Here is a 14883-nt window from a genome sequence, read left to right as displayed (position 1 = left end):
TGGTTTTGCTTTTTCTATTATCCCGTAGCTGATACCACAGAAGGGTTCAGGTCTCATGAAGGGCTTGACTGTAGATTAATCCCTTGGTATTAAAGGAAGAACCTCGTCATAATCGACCGCCTAGTGCTGTAAGAAAACTGGGAACCGAAGATCAACCAGTTATATAAGATGTGAAGACGGATCGATGGAAAGACATATGCATGAGGAAAATTTGATTTGATAGACATGCCTTGCAGAGCCATTAGTGTCTATGCTGATATTTGTTTTATCTTTTGCAGCAAGCTGATGACTTAGTTATATAGGGGGTAGTGCAAAAATTGTAAATAAATGCAATGGCGGATACAGTTTTGTTCTGAATTCTGATTTTGAGACGCTATAGGTTTTGGATAACGTTAATTTCAACTATATTGTTGTTACGGATGAAGCACTTCTGATTATACCGGAAATATATGTCAAAATACGAAATATACAGGGTGTCCCACGAATAGCTAAAACAATCTGTATATGGCAAAATACTTGTAGTAAAATCATGAAAATTTCTACGTTTTAGTTTTCGGATACGATCTTTTTAACTAAAATAATTTCAAAAGACGACCGATTTCCGGTAGAACCGGAAGTCGATTGTAACTTTTTTGTCTAAAAACTTTTTTCTAAAGTTGTTATAAGAACATGTTCTTTATTTGCAGAAAACATTTAATATCTAGATAACGGTAAGGTTTAGGTATGAATTTGCCTTATTTTTTACCCCTGATTGCATTAAAATAGAAAAAACCGGGTGGTTTTATTAAAAAAAATTAAGAAATTTGATATTTATGAAGTTAAACTTTGAAAACTTTTTATACACACCTTGTATAAAATGATAAATTTTCAAACATAGATTTAAATACGTCTGACCTTGCTTAGGGCAACCGAACAGAAATCATTTTCATATCTTCAAGGGTGTCTTCTTAAAAAAATAATTTATAAGGGTCTGCAACTCTTAATTTTTTTACAAAAAAATTAATAATTAAAAAAGTATGCATTTTTCGAAAAAAGTTTTCAGACAAAAATATACTAAAACTTTACGTAGATTTCAAAAATTTATTAATATACAGGGTGTTCTATTTAAAATAACAAAGTTACAGTCGACTTCCGGTAGAAACGGAAGTCGGCCATATTTGAAAATATTTTAGATAAAAAGATCGTATCCGAAAACCGAAACGTAGAAATTTTCATGATTTTACTATAAGTATTTTGTCATATACAGATAGCTTTAACTCGTCGTGGGACACCCTGTATTTCAATTTATATTGAAATTCTATTTGGAATTTTAGATAAAATGTTGCAGAAGTGGTTGAATTTTGCTTTAATAAATACCGATACCAAACGAATTAGTTTAAAAACCAGGGGAAAATGTGATAAAATACAGGGTGTTCTATTTAAAGTAAGAAACTTATAAATGATTTAAATTGTGTATGTTGAGGGCTAAATTTGAAACACCCTGTATGAAATATCAATAAGTTGGACTTATGGAATTAACGTGTGTACGTCTGTTGTATATTGGTTATAATTTCACGACATTAGTTTCGTTATTATTGGAAATATTGTTATCCAATGTGGACTAATATTTTTCCAAAAATATCTCGAAAATACTTCAATCTTGTTTAAATATATTATGGAAAAATTTTATCCAAAATTTCATGTAGAATTCGAAAATTAAATAAAAAAAATTTGGGTTCTATTCAAAATAACAATTTCGTAATTTTAGATTTTTAACTAATTCCACCATTACTTTTAATTAAAATTGTTCGCGACTCACCCTGTACAGTTGGTTTATAAATAAATAAAAGTTAGTGAAATTATCATCATTGTTATCGATTAAAAAATATACTCGAAATTATGGATTCATTATTGATCCAAGAAGCCCTTCAACTTTTGCCTCAAAATAGGCTTCAGTTTCAGAAATTGCTTCTTAATTTGAGCTGAATTTCTTACTGGCGAATAATTTTTTTGGGATCAGCGAATAGCCAGTGGTCATCGTGGACCAGATCTGGACTATACGGTGGTTGAGGAAGCAATTCGAATTGTAATTCGTTCAATTTAACCATCGTTGCTATCGACTTTGAATCGGTGCATTGTCTTGGTGGAACAGAGGTTTTTTCGTCGACGCTTCTCCATAATTTTTGCATTCAAACGATTCAAAAACTCTATGTAGTATTCGCTATTGATTGTTTCTTCCTTTTGGATATACTCGATGGACAATATTCCATGCGCACAACAAAAGTAGATTCACTTAAATGGCTGTCACTTTTTTCTGACTAATCGAAATGTCATGAAATTTTGACACATAGTTTTTAGAAAGTTGGTACTTCGTAAACGTCATATGGATTTGACAATCGAAGCGCCATCTATGTGTCAGTCACACGACTTATTGAGTAATGTTATATGATCCACAAATTTTATCCTAAATATAAATTTTTGGGGATCTAGCGGACAAGTTTTTAGTGAATTTATACAAGGATGCAGTTATTTTTCTTACAATAAAAGGAAACCTGAAAATTCTGAATCTATACGAACTCATTGTTTTTTAATGAGATAATTAAACGGTGAAAGCAGTTCATCGGATCGTGTTAATGCGTAGAACGTTCATATTAGTCATAGACATTAACGAGAAGATCGATAAACTTTAAAATTTCCCGTTTGACCTTTAGTTATAATTTTGTTAACGATATCAGTCTGTGTTGGTGTTTTGTAATTACGTACGTGCATAAACTAAAATGATTTCCAATATATTAACAAAATGTGTCATATTCTTATATTTGATTTTATTGGTGAGTCGATTTTTACAATTTTCGTCATTAAAATATTAAAAATGCAGATTCACCAGATAAATTTCGTTTAATTTCGATTGGGGGTAGAAAATAATGAAAAAATGCACATAAAATACTCTTAAAAACATCGAAATTTAGAAAAAATGAAATTTTAGATGTTTTAAATGATGTTTCATCAATTTTGATGTTTTTACAACAGAAACAATAAACAATTCAAATTTATGACTCAAAACTTATGAAAAAAAATTGAATTTTTATATTTATTTTATTTTTAACATATCTACAAAGTTATATGAAAGTTATAAATCTCTATATTATCGAAAATATGTTATTTCGAATCTATTTCCAACTAAAAAGTAAAAAATTAAAATATATTATTTCTTTTATTGATGGTTTTCTTCCAAAACAAGGAAAAATTTCCTTTTTAATTTTCTCAGCCTCAAATTATTCGATTTTATTTCTTTATAATTTCCTTTAAACACAAATTTATAAAGGGCCCTGACGATTCTTAACGTTATTCAAATATCTTTATACCAAAATATATGGGGTTTTCCAATAAGAGCTGCTGTTTTGATATTCAAAGAAAAATGCCATTTTTTGAGATAAATGATCGGATGTTTATTTCATTATAAAGAGAAAGGTATGCCGTTAATAATGGAAAACAACATCAGGCAAATGGCCGCCACGACTGCGCTTACAGGGACCATATCCTTTTCATGAAATTTTCCGTAACCAAATTGCAAAAGCGGCTGCCTTATGTCCTCGATAGCCTCACGAATTCCATCTTTGAGGTCTTGAATCGATGCTGGACTGTTGGCGTAGATCTTATCTTTCACGTGGTCCCAAAGGAAAAAGTCGCAACGTGTTAAATCACAAGATCTCGGTGGCCAATTGTGATCAACTCAACGGAAATTTTTCCCGTGAAAGATCGAGATGGTTTCGTTGCTTGTGTGGCACGTAGCGCCGTTTTGTTGAAAGTAAACGTTGTCCAAATCAATACCATCCGATTCCGGCCATAAAAAATCATTAATCATCTCTCGATAGCGCAATCCATTCACCGTAACTGTTGCTCCAGCCTCATTTTCGAAAAAGTAAGGTCCAATGACACTGCCCGACCATAAACCGCACCAAACACGCGTTGAGGATAGAGAGGATTTTCAACAATAACTCTTGGGTTTTCCGAGCCCCAGATTCGACAATTTTGTTTATTGACGTAACCACCATGGTGGAAATGGGCCTCATCAGTTAAGATGATTTTTCGATGAAATTCCGGATCATTTTCATACATTTCAAGGACCCAATCAGCAAAGACACGACGTTGTTGATGATCGGCCGGCTTGAGTTCTTGTGTCAATTGAACTTTATAGGCCTTAAGACCCAAATCTTTATGCAAAATACGGTGTAATGACGTTTGTGGAATGGCTAATTCCAAAGAACGACGAGGAATGGACAAATCTTCAACACTTTGGGCTACAGCAGCAATATTCCAGTTGTTCTTGAGCGACGTGCACGGGTTTTATTCTTCACATCACTAACTTGTCCCAACAGCTCAAATTTTTCCACCAATTTCTGTATTGCGGTCTGAGAAGGTGCTTCACGTCGACCCAAAAATGTTTTAGTTTTACGAACCGCCTCTGCCAAACTTTCACAATTTTTATAGTGAATTTTAATAATTTCAATGCGTTGTTGAAGCGTGTATCGTTTCATTTTCATTAATGGCGTAGTTTCTACTTGTCAAATGTCAAAAAGTGACAGCTTCAAAAGTGACATAGCGGGCTATTCAAAATAACACCTCTTATTGGAAAACCCTTTTTAATAAATATTTTGATAAAGACTAAAGTAATAAGAAACGTGAATTTTTCAAAAATTATTTAAAAAAACTAATTTTAAACCGAAGAGACTTAAAATCAATCAATTTAGAAGCATTTATATACCAAAAGGTCTAAAAAATGAGAAATCAAAGAAATTTATATCAAAATATCGATACTTTTGATGTCAAATTATTGATATTTATTTTTAAATATAAAATTCGTTATTTTTTATCAATAATTTTGTTGTCATTCTATTAATAATGCACAAATATCTATTTATAACAAGAAATTATCTACTATCAAAGTTTTTCGACATTGGAATATTTTTTTATATATAAGATATAATGATCCGAGTGGTTTTAAATAAAACTTTTTACACCACGTGTATTTATTCTACATGTTCAAAAAACTGCCTGGTTGGACTCCTCCTCTCTTATGATTCCAACACTGGCCTCAACCCCCCATGCCTGTTGAGCCAATTAATTGTAACTTATGACTTGTTACTTGACTCGTACATAGGTGGCGGCACAGCTATTATATTAAATAAATACACAATTCATAATCTATATAATACAATTTTGACAATTTTCCCATTAATCACGTTTCGAATTCTAAAAATATATCGATACTTACACAAATGTGTGAAGTAGCCTTTTTTCGACGATTGCGACAATCTCATGAATTCAAAAATGACTTTACACACGAATTGCATACAATATTTTTTCTACTAGAGAAAATTTCATCAAAATACAAAAGTTTTAATGGTAATTTTCCTTATAAAATATATGTTTATTAATATTTTGTGCTTTTTAATCAAAATTACAACAAAATAACAGACGAATGTGTGTTATTAAATTTTTCAAATCTAGAAAAATAGAAAATGGCATCAGCGCGACTTGAACCTGGGACCTTCCGCATGTAAACATCCTTCTCTATCCACTACACTACGAAGACGTTAATAATACGTTTGTTACGCACTCGAAAGTACGTACTTTACGCACGGTAGTAGAAAAAAATGTTTCTAGTTCCCCAGTTCGAGCATGGTGGCAGCACTGCGGTCTCATAATGTCTGTCAACTGACAACGTGACAATAATAATCATTTGGTTAGGTTAGACATGTAATTGTGCTTCAAGACGTGTGAAAATGCAAATACACAATTGAAAAGTGTTTTTATTACGTTTTTTCTAATGTTTACAACGCCTTGTATGATATAGATATTTTTTTTTCAGGTACTACCCACCAGTACATCTATGGAAATATCCTGTGCTAGGAAAGGATTCCTTTGCTACAAAACAAATAAATTTTTCCAATGCGTCCATAACAATGGAAAATATTTTCCATCTGGGGCGCCAATAGATTGTCCAAAAGGGTTTATATGCAAAGACAATTCCGAATTAGAATGTGACGTCGAAGAATTTTTGATCGAGAGATAATCATAATAAAAATTTTGTTCTATATACTTTCAATTTTTTTTTGCTTCACCAATAATTCCTTTTCTGTAGCTCGCTTTATTATTCTTCAAATCTCTACGCTTATTTTTTTATCCTTTCTCATATGGAATAAGAGCCAGTACCCCTAATACAAATGTTAAGCTTGCCTCAAGCACAGTTGCACAATAAACGTATCGGTAACTAAGTTATTAACTTACTACACCAATGTACAACATCACTCATTAAGCCGTGTAACTGACACACAGATGGCGCTGCCAACTTTCGAAAGATTATGTGTCAAAATTTCGTGACATTTCGAGTTTTGCGTGTCAATTTATCATTGCTTGACGTGACATACGATTGACGTTTCAATTGAGGTACAAGTTTTACACTAGGTGGAAAACGACTTTTATAAATTTTGATTGTTGAGGATTCTACAATACGGCCGAATTATGGTTTTTACATTGTTATTAGATAATTCGTTTTCCAAAAAATATAATGAACTTCGTTATACATATCCATCACAAATTACAAAGATCCTTCCAGAAAAATTAATGATCTGACAACAATGTAAACATCACCATAATATTGGCCGTAATATTAACTCTGTATTAAATCTGTTATTAATATATTTAGTTTGAATATATTTGGTAATGGTTTAATTATGATTTTTTGTAATATTTTCCACAATTTTTTTTTCTAAACGAATCTATTATTATTTGTAATTCACTGGTAGGTTTGGTACTCATTATAAGTTGTTTATTATATTTCAATCAGTCTTCAAATCGATATAAATGAAACTATTCAAAAAAACATAAATAAATACCTTTATTGATAAACAAATCACAAAATACTACCACTTTCACTTCTTCTAAAAGACTTATTCATATATACAATTACATCTTTAATGATAGGTATGACCAGCCAGGTCACACCGACGACGAAATAACAAATGGCAGTAGTTAGGGGAAAGAATGCCGCTAAATCTAAATTGTAAATATAAATTAAATAATAAATTAATATCACAAGACAACCGGAGATAGTGTTGAGGATTCCTTCCAGTCTAGAAAACTTTCTTTTGCCTACGAAGAATCTGTATACGGACATTTCCGCAAATCTCGATAAACCATAACCGAATCCGAAAAAGAGGCAGCTCCAGGTGATGAAATCGTTGGACATTTTTCTCTTTGTTAGTACTGAAAATATCGAGACTTGATGATATATATATATATATATATGAAGTAAACAAAAATGTTATATTTATATCTAATCGCGCAACTAACGATTGGAAAAAGATTGTTGGCAACACCGACTTTGGGCTTTGTGAGAATCATTTAGTTCCCAATCCGCGTTGCCAAGTTTAATAGTTGACTTTACTCGTGAGAATAGTAAACATCCATTGAAGAGGAATAAATAATTTTTAAAGGCAAATGAAAAAATCCGTTAAATTATTCATTACATTTAACCACCGGTCTACCAGGATAGAAAATAACGTACGATCGTATAATATGACAACGACCCGGCTAACTCGATATATTTCCAAACAATAATGAACGTGATCCGAGTTAGTTTCCGAACATTCAGATCATGATCTTATCATAACATTTTAATTATTTTGTTTATTGTGTAAAGGTATAGTGAAATGCATATTTCTTCAATATACTAATTATATTCAAAGTTTGGCAACGGTGGGGAAATAGCCCCATGCGTATAACTCACACAACTAGTAGAGAGAGATAGCGAGAAAATTTGCCGGTTCCTACACATGCGCTGAGTAGTAATTTCGTATATGTATTGTTCACAGACTGTGTTGTCGATTTAAAACATATTTCCTATATTTTAATTGATTTTGAAAACAATGAAAAAGTTTAAACATGAATAATATACAATAAAAATAAATTTACATAACACATGTATGAAGTCGTGTTTTAGAAGAATATTGATTAATAGTTTTATTTAATATATTTGTTAGATTGAAAATTTCAATCTAGAACGATTTTTATACTTTTTACATTTTATTTGGCAACATGGTTGCTCCATATGTTTGCTGTCTGTCAAAGTTTCAAATTATGATATTAATTTAAAGCATTTTATTGGTTTACGTTTATTTGTAGACGTTTTGTTAATATTTTTATCATTATATTTTATTTTTAAGTAAATTCTATTAAAAAATGTTTTTTTAACGAGTAACTTCAGTTCGTGAATGTTAAATAACACTAAAGTTATTAGTTTTGGTGATTTGAATTTATTTATACAAGTTTTATTAAAATTTCCACCATTGTATTTCACTGGTAAGTACCTTCTATTGATAAATAAATTTTCTTAACAAGTAGGTTCAGTTCGTAAAAAATATCGAATTTATTTAATACAATTTAAAGCAAAGAAATCCATTTTTAAAGTTAGGTTATGTTAAATAAATATTTGTGTTCAGTTTTCAATCATATGGAACTATTTTCATACTATTCTTATTGTTTATGTTAATTTATGATGACTTTCATCAATTTTTATAACGTAAGTCTTAAACTAAAGCCGTTTTTACACGTTTTATCTAAATTTTTCAACGGAAAATAATCAATTTATGATATAACAAATAAGTAACTAGTAAATTTAATTTCAAACAAATATAATTTACTTACGTAACATACTGCAAGTGGAGAAGGCGAGTCCAACAACAAAGGTAATCCTCAACTTCGTAGCAGAGAATTTCATCAATAACGGTAACAATACCAAAGATAAACACCAAGAAAACGCGATGTAAGACAATAAAAACGCCATGTCTTCTTTTTTATAACCGTCATTTTTCTTTAGAGTGATATACGGGGTAAGAGAAATGAAAAAATTCGAACTTACACCTAAAAGTACTTTCGAAATCATAATTGGATAAAAATGTGGATCGGTAAGGGACCGAAATAGAGGTACGAACACCGTATCTAACAAACAATCTTTCCACGATCTTATTCTTCTTTTCCACAAGAATATACTATAAGGAGAACAAGAACAACACGGTTTCTTTTTATCGAACTTCATATCTTTCAAAAATAGATTCTTCTTTTCGGTATAATTCGGAATATACTCGATGTTCTGAATCAGTTCGGGTTTTATCACGATCTCCTTCGGTATCACAATTTCCTTCTTTTCGATCCTATTCAATTCTTCCAGGGCCGTACTGATCCTACTCAACCTCTTAGGATCGATCACGTTGATGTTAGTTTCGTCTATTTCGTCTACTTCTTCAGGTATTTGCGGTAAAATACTCACACCGGCGTGACTGTAGTATAATTGAACCGTAGTGGGGGTTAAAGGTGCCGGGGGTAAGTAAATATTATTCGTTTTATTATAAGATTCTTCTTGTATTATTAAATCGTCGTTATCTTGGTTTTTTCCGTCGTCTTCGTTATCGGATATTTCCTCGTCGGATATTTCGTCGTTGTTGTATAATTCTCCGTGTTTCATATCGGATGTATTAGCAGAATTTGCGAATACTTTCATCTCTTTCATTTGCTGCGAGAATCTATTTAAAAAAAATTGATTATCATACTAAATAAATGGAAAATAACGTTTCACTTACGCTGGTAAAGTTTGATATCTACCCATTCCTGGTGATATATCACGGTCTTGTCGAGGTTCTTTCAAAATGAAACTAGCGGGAATAACTATGAGGATAATACCAGCGTAAATCATAGTTACATAATTCATCGTATAATTATCGATCAGGATTAATACTATATGAGGCATTATCATCAAACTTATCGCCCTCGCTGATTGGATGTTACCTTCGAATGCTCTTTCCCCGCTCTTGTACTTTTTCCGAACCAAATATTTTAATTGAGTATATATTATATTACTAAAAATACCTCCGAATATTCCGTAACATAATATATGATAAGGTATCATAATTCCACCGGCTAAACATATCGCAGACGCCGATATCAATGTTTTATAAGGAAAACATCCTTTATTATCCCAATATTGTACCAAAAGATGTGACCAAGGTGCTGAAAATTTAATGGGAATTGGTGAAAATATGACATAAATTACAATACAATTACAGTATTTGATCAATTTGCTATTACTACAATTTTAAAAATAAATATTATCATTCTTAAATTAATTTTGTTGATTTGTACAAAAAACCTAGTACAACTCTGTCTAAAATCAAATGCGTATACATTGCGTTCGTTTCTTTATAAATGGAGTATTCTGGTTAACCGATACTAAACGAACGCTTACTGTCAAAATTTTTATCTGTTCTATGTTACACTATAATTCTGTACCATAGAATAAATCTGATATTATAGAGTGCACCGTTGCGTAGTTCTAGGTTTTATTACTGCTTATGTCAATTTTGTTGCTTATCAATAAAAATGTTATTATACATTTACATATTATTTTAAATGATAATTTTAGATTATATAATATGATAATGATAAGATTTAATTGTATTTAATATTTGAATAAACTATTACCAAGACATAAGTGTTTTCATTTACTATTTAGAACGTTGAAAAAACAATACTAAAAATTTATAAGTTGACCATATAATTAAATTTTTCGAAATTTTGCTCTATTCAAAAATATATATAGTTGTTTCTTTTTACAATTGAATTGCTTTTCTATATTTTTTAACTACAATTTTGGAAATTATTATATAAATTCTCATAGTCAGGAATTAAAGCACAAAATTTAGTAATTTCTGAGCAGTAAGATAAAGATGCATCAAAGTGCATTCAATGTGGAAGAGCCTCAGGAAAATTTTTTAACAAAAAATATACATAAAAAATGAAAATTGCATCTTGGGGGGTTTTGGAGGTCGCTGGACACGAATATCAAAGCGGCGATAAACTTCGAGCTACCGACATCGACATCATGAATATCCTGCCAAAGAAACAGCAGACGAAGATTTCTTTCACTATTTTTTTGGTAAAAAAAATTAATTTTTATAATTAAAAATGAGCTAGTTTCTCAGTGTTATACCAACCCTTTTTTTGTCGTGATATTCGTATTCAGCTAACTCGAAAACCCCCCAGGATGTATATATGTATATGACCAGGTTCATAATGAATGTCCACGGGGCTCCAGGATACGACCTATAAACCTGCCAACCCTCGGGATGTATATATTTCACCATATTCCTAATGAATGTTCACAGGACTCCAGGATATGACCCATAAACCAACCACTCTTAGTGCCAACCCCCAGAGTGTATATATTTCACCAGCTTCTTAATGAATGTTCAGGGGTCTCATCCCTAGCACCAGGTGATCGATGTCATGATATTTGTGTTCAAATTTAAATCCGTCTTGCTGTTCAGAAATTTCTAGGATTTACTATTTTTTTTTTGCTTCATTTATTCGACTAACATTAAGAAATAAACAAACATTTTTTTTATATCACCAAGCTACAATACAGGCTTAGAACCTCTATAGATACAGAAAAACCCTAAAGAATAAAAAAAAACAAAGAGAAACTGAATTAGAAAACAATTAGGATTCGAAATCGCATCAAGAAGACCTCTAAATGAGAAACAATTATATCTGGCATCTGTGTAAAGTAAATTCCAACTAAAAATGATTTTAAATTCTCATTTATTTCATTCATTTTGGAAATTGAAATACATTCACGTTTCAAATTTAAACGCCTAATTACCTGATACATTCCATGCTGCTATATAAATAAATGTGGTCCATGTGACCTTTTCTACAGGATAAATCCCTTGTTCAATCAAATTAGCGAGTATAATTCCATAACATTGATATACAGATGCAACTAAAAACTAAGTTTCATAAATGTAAAACAATGAGAAGAAACTATCCCAATTTTTAAAAACATATCGGTAAGTAGACAACCCGCAACACAAAGCACGCGTTCATTATTACAATATACATGTATATAATAGCAAAAAATATTTGATTCGTATATTATATTATATAAATAATTTAATCAAAACAAATTTTAGGTATAAGACTTTCAACTTGTACAATAAATTTTCAACTTATTTACAAATCGAAAAGAACGCTATCTAGTAGTATCTTTATAAACTTATCCTATCAGTTGTCAAATCAAATTAATACGTCGTAAATTTTAATTATGAAATCTTATTAATTACATTGTGATATGATAAAAAAACTCACCTCAATAATACCCACTGCAATTTTCAACACAAACTTTTCTTTATGGTTTTTATAATTTTCCCTTTCACCTACATTGTTTGTGAACGTTGAAGAAACTATTTCGGATAAAGTAATACTCCTATTCATGTCTATTCTTACTTATGCCTTTTCATTTAAACAGATTTATTTTCAAATATTTTCATTCGAAATCATTATTGCAACGTTTTTTCAAGTAATGCACAGTTCAATCCTACGGTTATCTCTTATCTATTTGATTAAACATTATCAGGACAATAACGTATTTATAAATTATCAAAATTGAGTCTATTTGTAAGATGTTAGCTTGTGTCATGTTATATGTAGACTGGAATGGGTAGCGAGTTTTCAATTTACCATTTTGATATCATAAATAAACAAGTAAACATTCTTTGTCTGTATATCATGGATAATAGTCATCAAATAAAGATAATTTTATTGATAACTGAATGCAATTATTTGTATAAGTGTAATGTATGTTGCCTAAATATTAGTGAAACATAATAAAAAAATAAAAATAAAACTAGAAAAATTTCTAAAATAATCATATATATCATATAAAATCAAATTTTTTCATACGCTATAGCAAATATTACTTAAAACCTATTAAATTATTATAAACCGTAAATATATCTGTCAATTGTAATCAAAACAATTTTTTTAGGTTAGTTTTTAATAAAATGTCAAAATGCAATCTTTTGAAAGAATATAAAAAAAATGTAGTTGAATTACAAAATCGTGCCAAAATTCTAGGTTTAAGTAAAAAAGAAGTTAATCAAGTGTTCAAAGAATCATTCGTGAAATTACAAAATGAGTTAAACGGCTCAAATTTGTCCCAAACTAACAAAGCTCAAAAGATTTGTACCAATTTAAAAAATGTACTCGTTTTATTTACCGCTTCTTTTATCTTTATTTATATTTTACTTAATGTTCATCAACCAACGACGAGTATAGTTTTAAGAAATGTCCAAGGTTTAACGTATCCAACACTGAAATTTGTAAGGTATCTCTCTGTTCCAATAATTAAGTTATTTCCTGCTCTTACAGGTACGAATTCGTTATAAAAAAATCAATATTATTCATATTTTTTTTCTTTTTGTATAGATTTATATGATGAAACATGTCTAGTAGAAAATCCCTATTTTTATGTAGCGGATATGGAATGTTGGCCTTGTGAAAATGTTTTTACTGTATTGAATATTTCAAAATTCGAAGATAGTTACCTGAAATCAGGAACTGCTGCTCCGTATATTGTAAAGGTAAGATGAATTCATATTTTCAAAATAAATCTTTAAAATATGTATTCATCAGTCAACTCAGAAGACTGTAAACTTTGAAAAGCTTAAATACCATTATGAACAAAACAAAAAAACTTTGAATAAAGAAACTAGAAGACTAAAGTCCACAAATTCAAGTATCATCACTTTAGAAGACTTATTTGGAAAAAATAATAATTTAATAGCTTCTGATCCAGACTTACATATCTCCTGGCGCATTACCAAAATGACTTCTGCCAGGATTATCCGGCAGCTGTTTCCAAAACCATTTTTTCTACCTGATAGGTAAATTATTCCTCCCAAAAAATTCAAAATGTTATAGTATTTTGTTTACAGGTCAGGTCAAAGTGTTGAAAGATTCGTAATGATAGATGGTGTTCAATCAGGTCCTTATGTATTACCAAACACCGAATGTAGTTACGTATTTATTACTCAAGGGTCAGGGGAGAGAACTATTGTTCTAAAACCTTCCAAAGAATGCACTTCCAAATGTCGTACTATATCAGTAATATTGAGGCCGTCTTATATTTGTTAGTATGCAAATTTATTATATTGGGGTGTGAATTCCGAAAGATTTTGATGAAATTTTTACCAAACCTTATCTTTGATTAAAGTAGATTCTTCCTAAAATGAGGTTTACCGATAAAGCGTCGTTTGCCCCCCAGCCCAATTCAAAGTTTTAACTATTTTACTAAATATCTTCGAAAATATTGATTGAAAAAAAATTCCAAAAGAATAGATTTACCATAAAAATGTATATAACCTTTTTTGTAGAGCTTTTTATGAACTTCTTTTATCGTTCAAAACTTTTTTGTCTAAAATCAATATTTTCGAAAATATTTAGTAAAATTTTAAAACTTTTAATTGGGTTGGGGAGCAAATGAAACTTTATCAGTAAAAGCCTTTTTAGAGATAAGATTTTGCAAACATTTCATCAAAATCAGGATATTTTATCCTTGTTATCGAAGCTATTTCATTTTGAAGTGATATAATTTTTTCGTATGTTACAGTATCATATAATTGGTGGTATTGGCGCCCTATTAGTCTTCCTGTAACAAATGCTACTGGACCTTCCGTAACTTATATCAATTCATACTGTTAACAATTTTATGAAAAACTATTTATTCTATTTTATCTCGTAGATTTAAGTGGAGTCAATAAAAGGCTGATTTTACAAAAAAACTGTTTTATTTATTTATACCCAAATTATACCTGAGTTAGGAAGTCGAAATACCGGGTTGTCAGGGAGGTAATGCATTAAACTCTATTAATTAAATAAAAAAATTCAATGTTTCATTTTTCGTACGTACCCTGTAGTTTTTTCCCATTGTATACGTCAACAGACTATTGACAGAAATGGTGTAGGCCTATTAAAATAGCTGTCACATGAAACCAATAATCTGCTTAT

General features: G+C 30.4%; 2 protein-coding genes and 1 long non-coding RNA gene across 4 annotated transcripts; 2 read left to right on the top strand and 1 right to left on the bottom strand.

Moving 5' to 3' along the window:
• Nucleotides 1-2621: 2621 nt before the first annotated feature.
• LOC130902397 (uncharacterized) lies at nt 2622-6079 on the top strand. Its single transcript, XR_009060388.1, has 2 exons — nt 2622-2810; nt 5852-6079. It is a non-coding gene; the product is annotated as an uncharacterized LOC130902397 (long non-coding RNA).
• Nucleotides 6080-6861: 782 nt separating this feature from the next.
• LOC130902390 (uncharacterized) lies at nt 6862-12529 on the bottom strand. 2 transcript variants are annotated; one of them, XM_057814496.1, is made up of 5 exons: nt 12184-12529; nt 11699-11825; nt 9621-10047; nt 8689-9563; nt 6862-7248 (listed from the first exon to the last, which is right to left on the bottom strand). In XM_057814496.1, the coding sequence occupies exons 1-5, from the start codon at nt 12307-12309 to the stop codon at nt 6896-6898; spliced, it is 1908 nt and encodes a 635-aa protein (XP_057670479.1). In that variant the 5' UTR covers nt 12310-12529; the 3' UTR covers nt 6862-6895. The 2 variants fall into 2 exon arrangements, with proteins under 2 accessions (XP_057670479.1, XP_057670480.1); XM_057814497.1 differs by having other exon boundaries at nt 11699-11818; nt 12184-12380.
• A 313-nt stretch (nt 12530-12842) lies between these two features.
• Nucleotides 12843-14657, top strand: LOC130902391 (uncharacterized). Its single transcript, XM_057814499.1, has 5 exons — nt 12843-13245; nt 13303-13457; nt 13510-13760; nt 13812-14005; nt 14486-14657. The coding sequence occupies exons 1-5, from the start codon at nt 12879-12881 to the stop codon at nt 14575-14577; spliced, it is 1059 nt and encodes a 352-aa protein (XP_057670482.1). The 5' UTR covers nt 12843-12878; the 3' UTR covers nt 14578-14657.
• Nucleotides 14658-14883: the final 226 nt, after the last annotated feature.

Source organism: Diorhabda carinulata, chromosome X, assembly GCF_026250575.1.
Source record: "Diorhabda carinulata isolate Delta chromosome X, icDioCari1.1, whole genome shotgun sequence".
Taxonomy (NCBI): domain Eukaryota; kingdom Metazoa; phylum Arthropoda; class Insecta; order Coleoptera; family Chrysomelidae; genus Diorhabda; species Diorhabda carinulata.
Note: the sequence above shows the minus strand (reverse complement) of the source record. Positions and strands in the feature narration are given on the sequence as shown.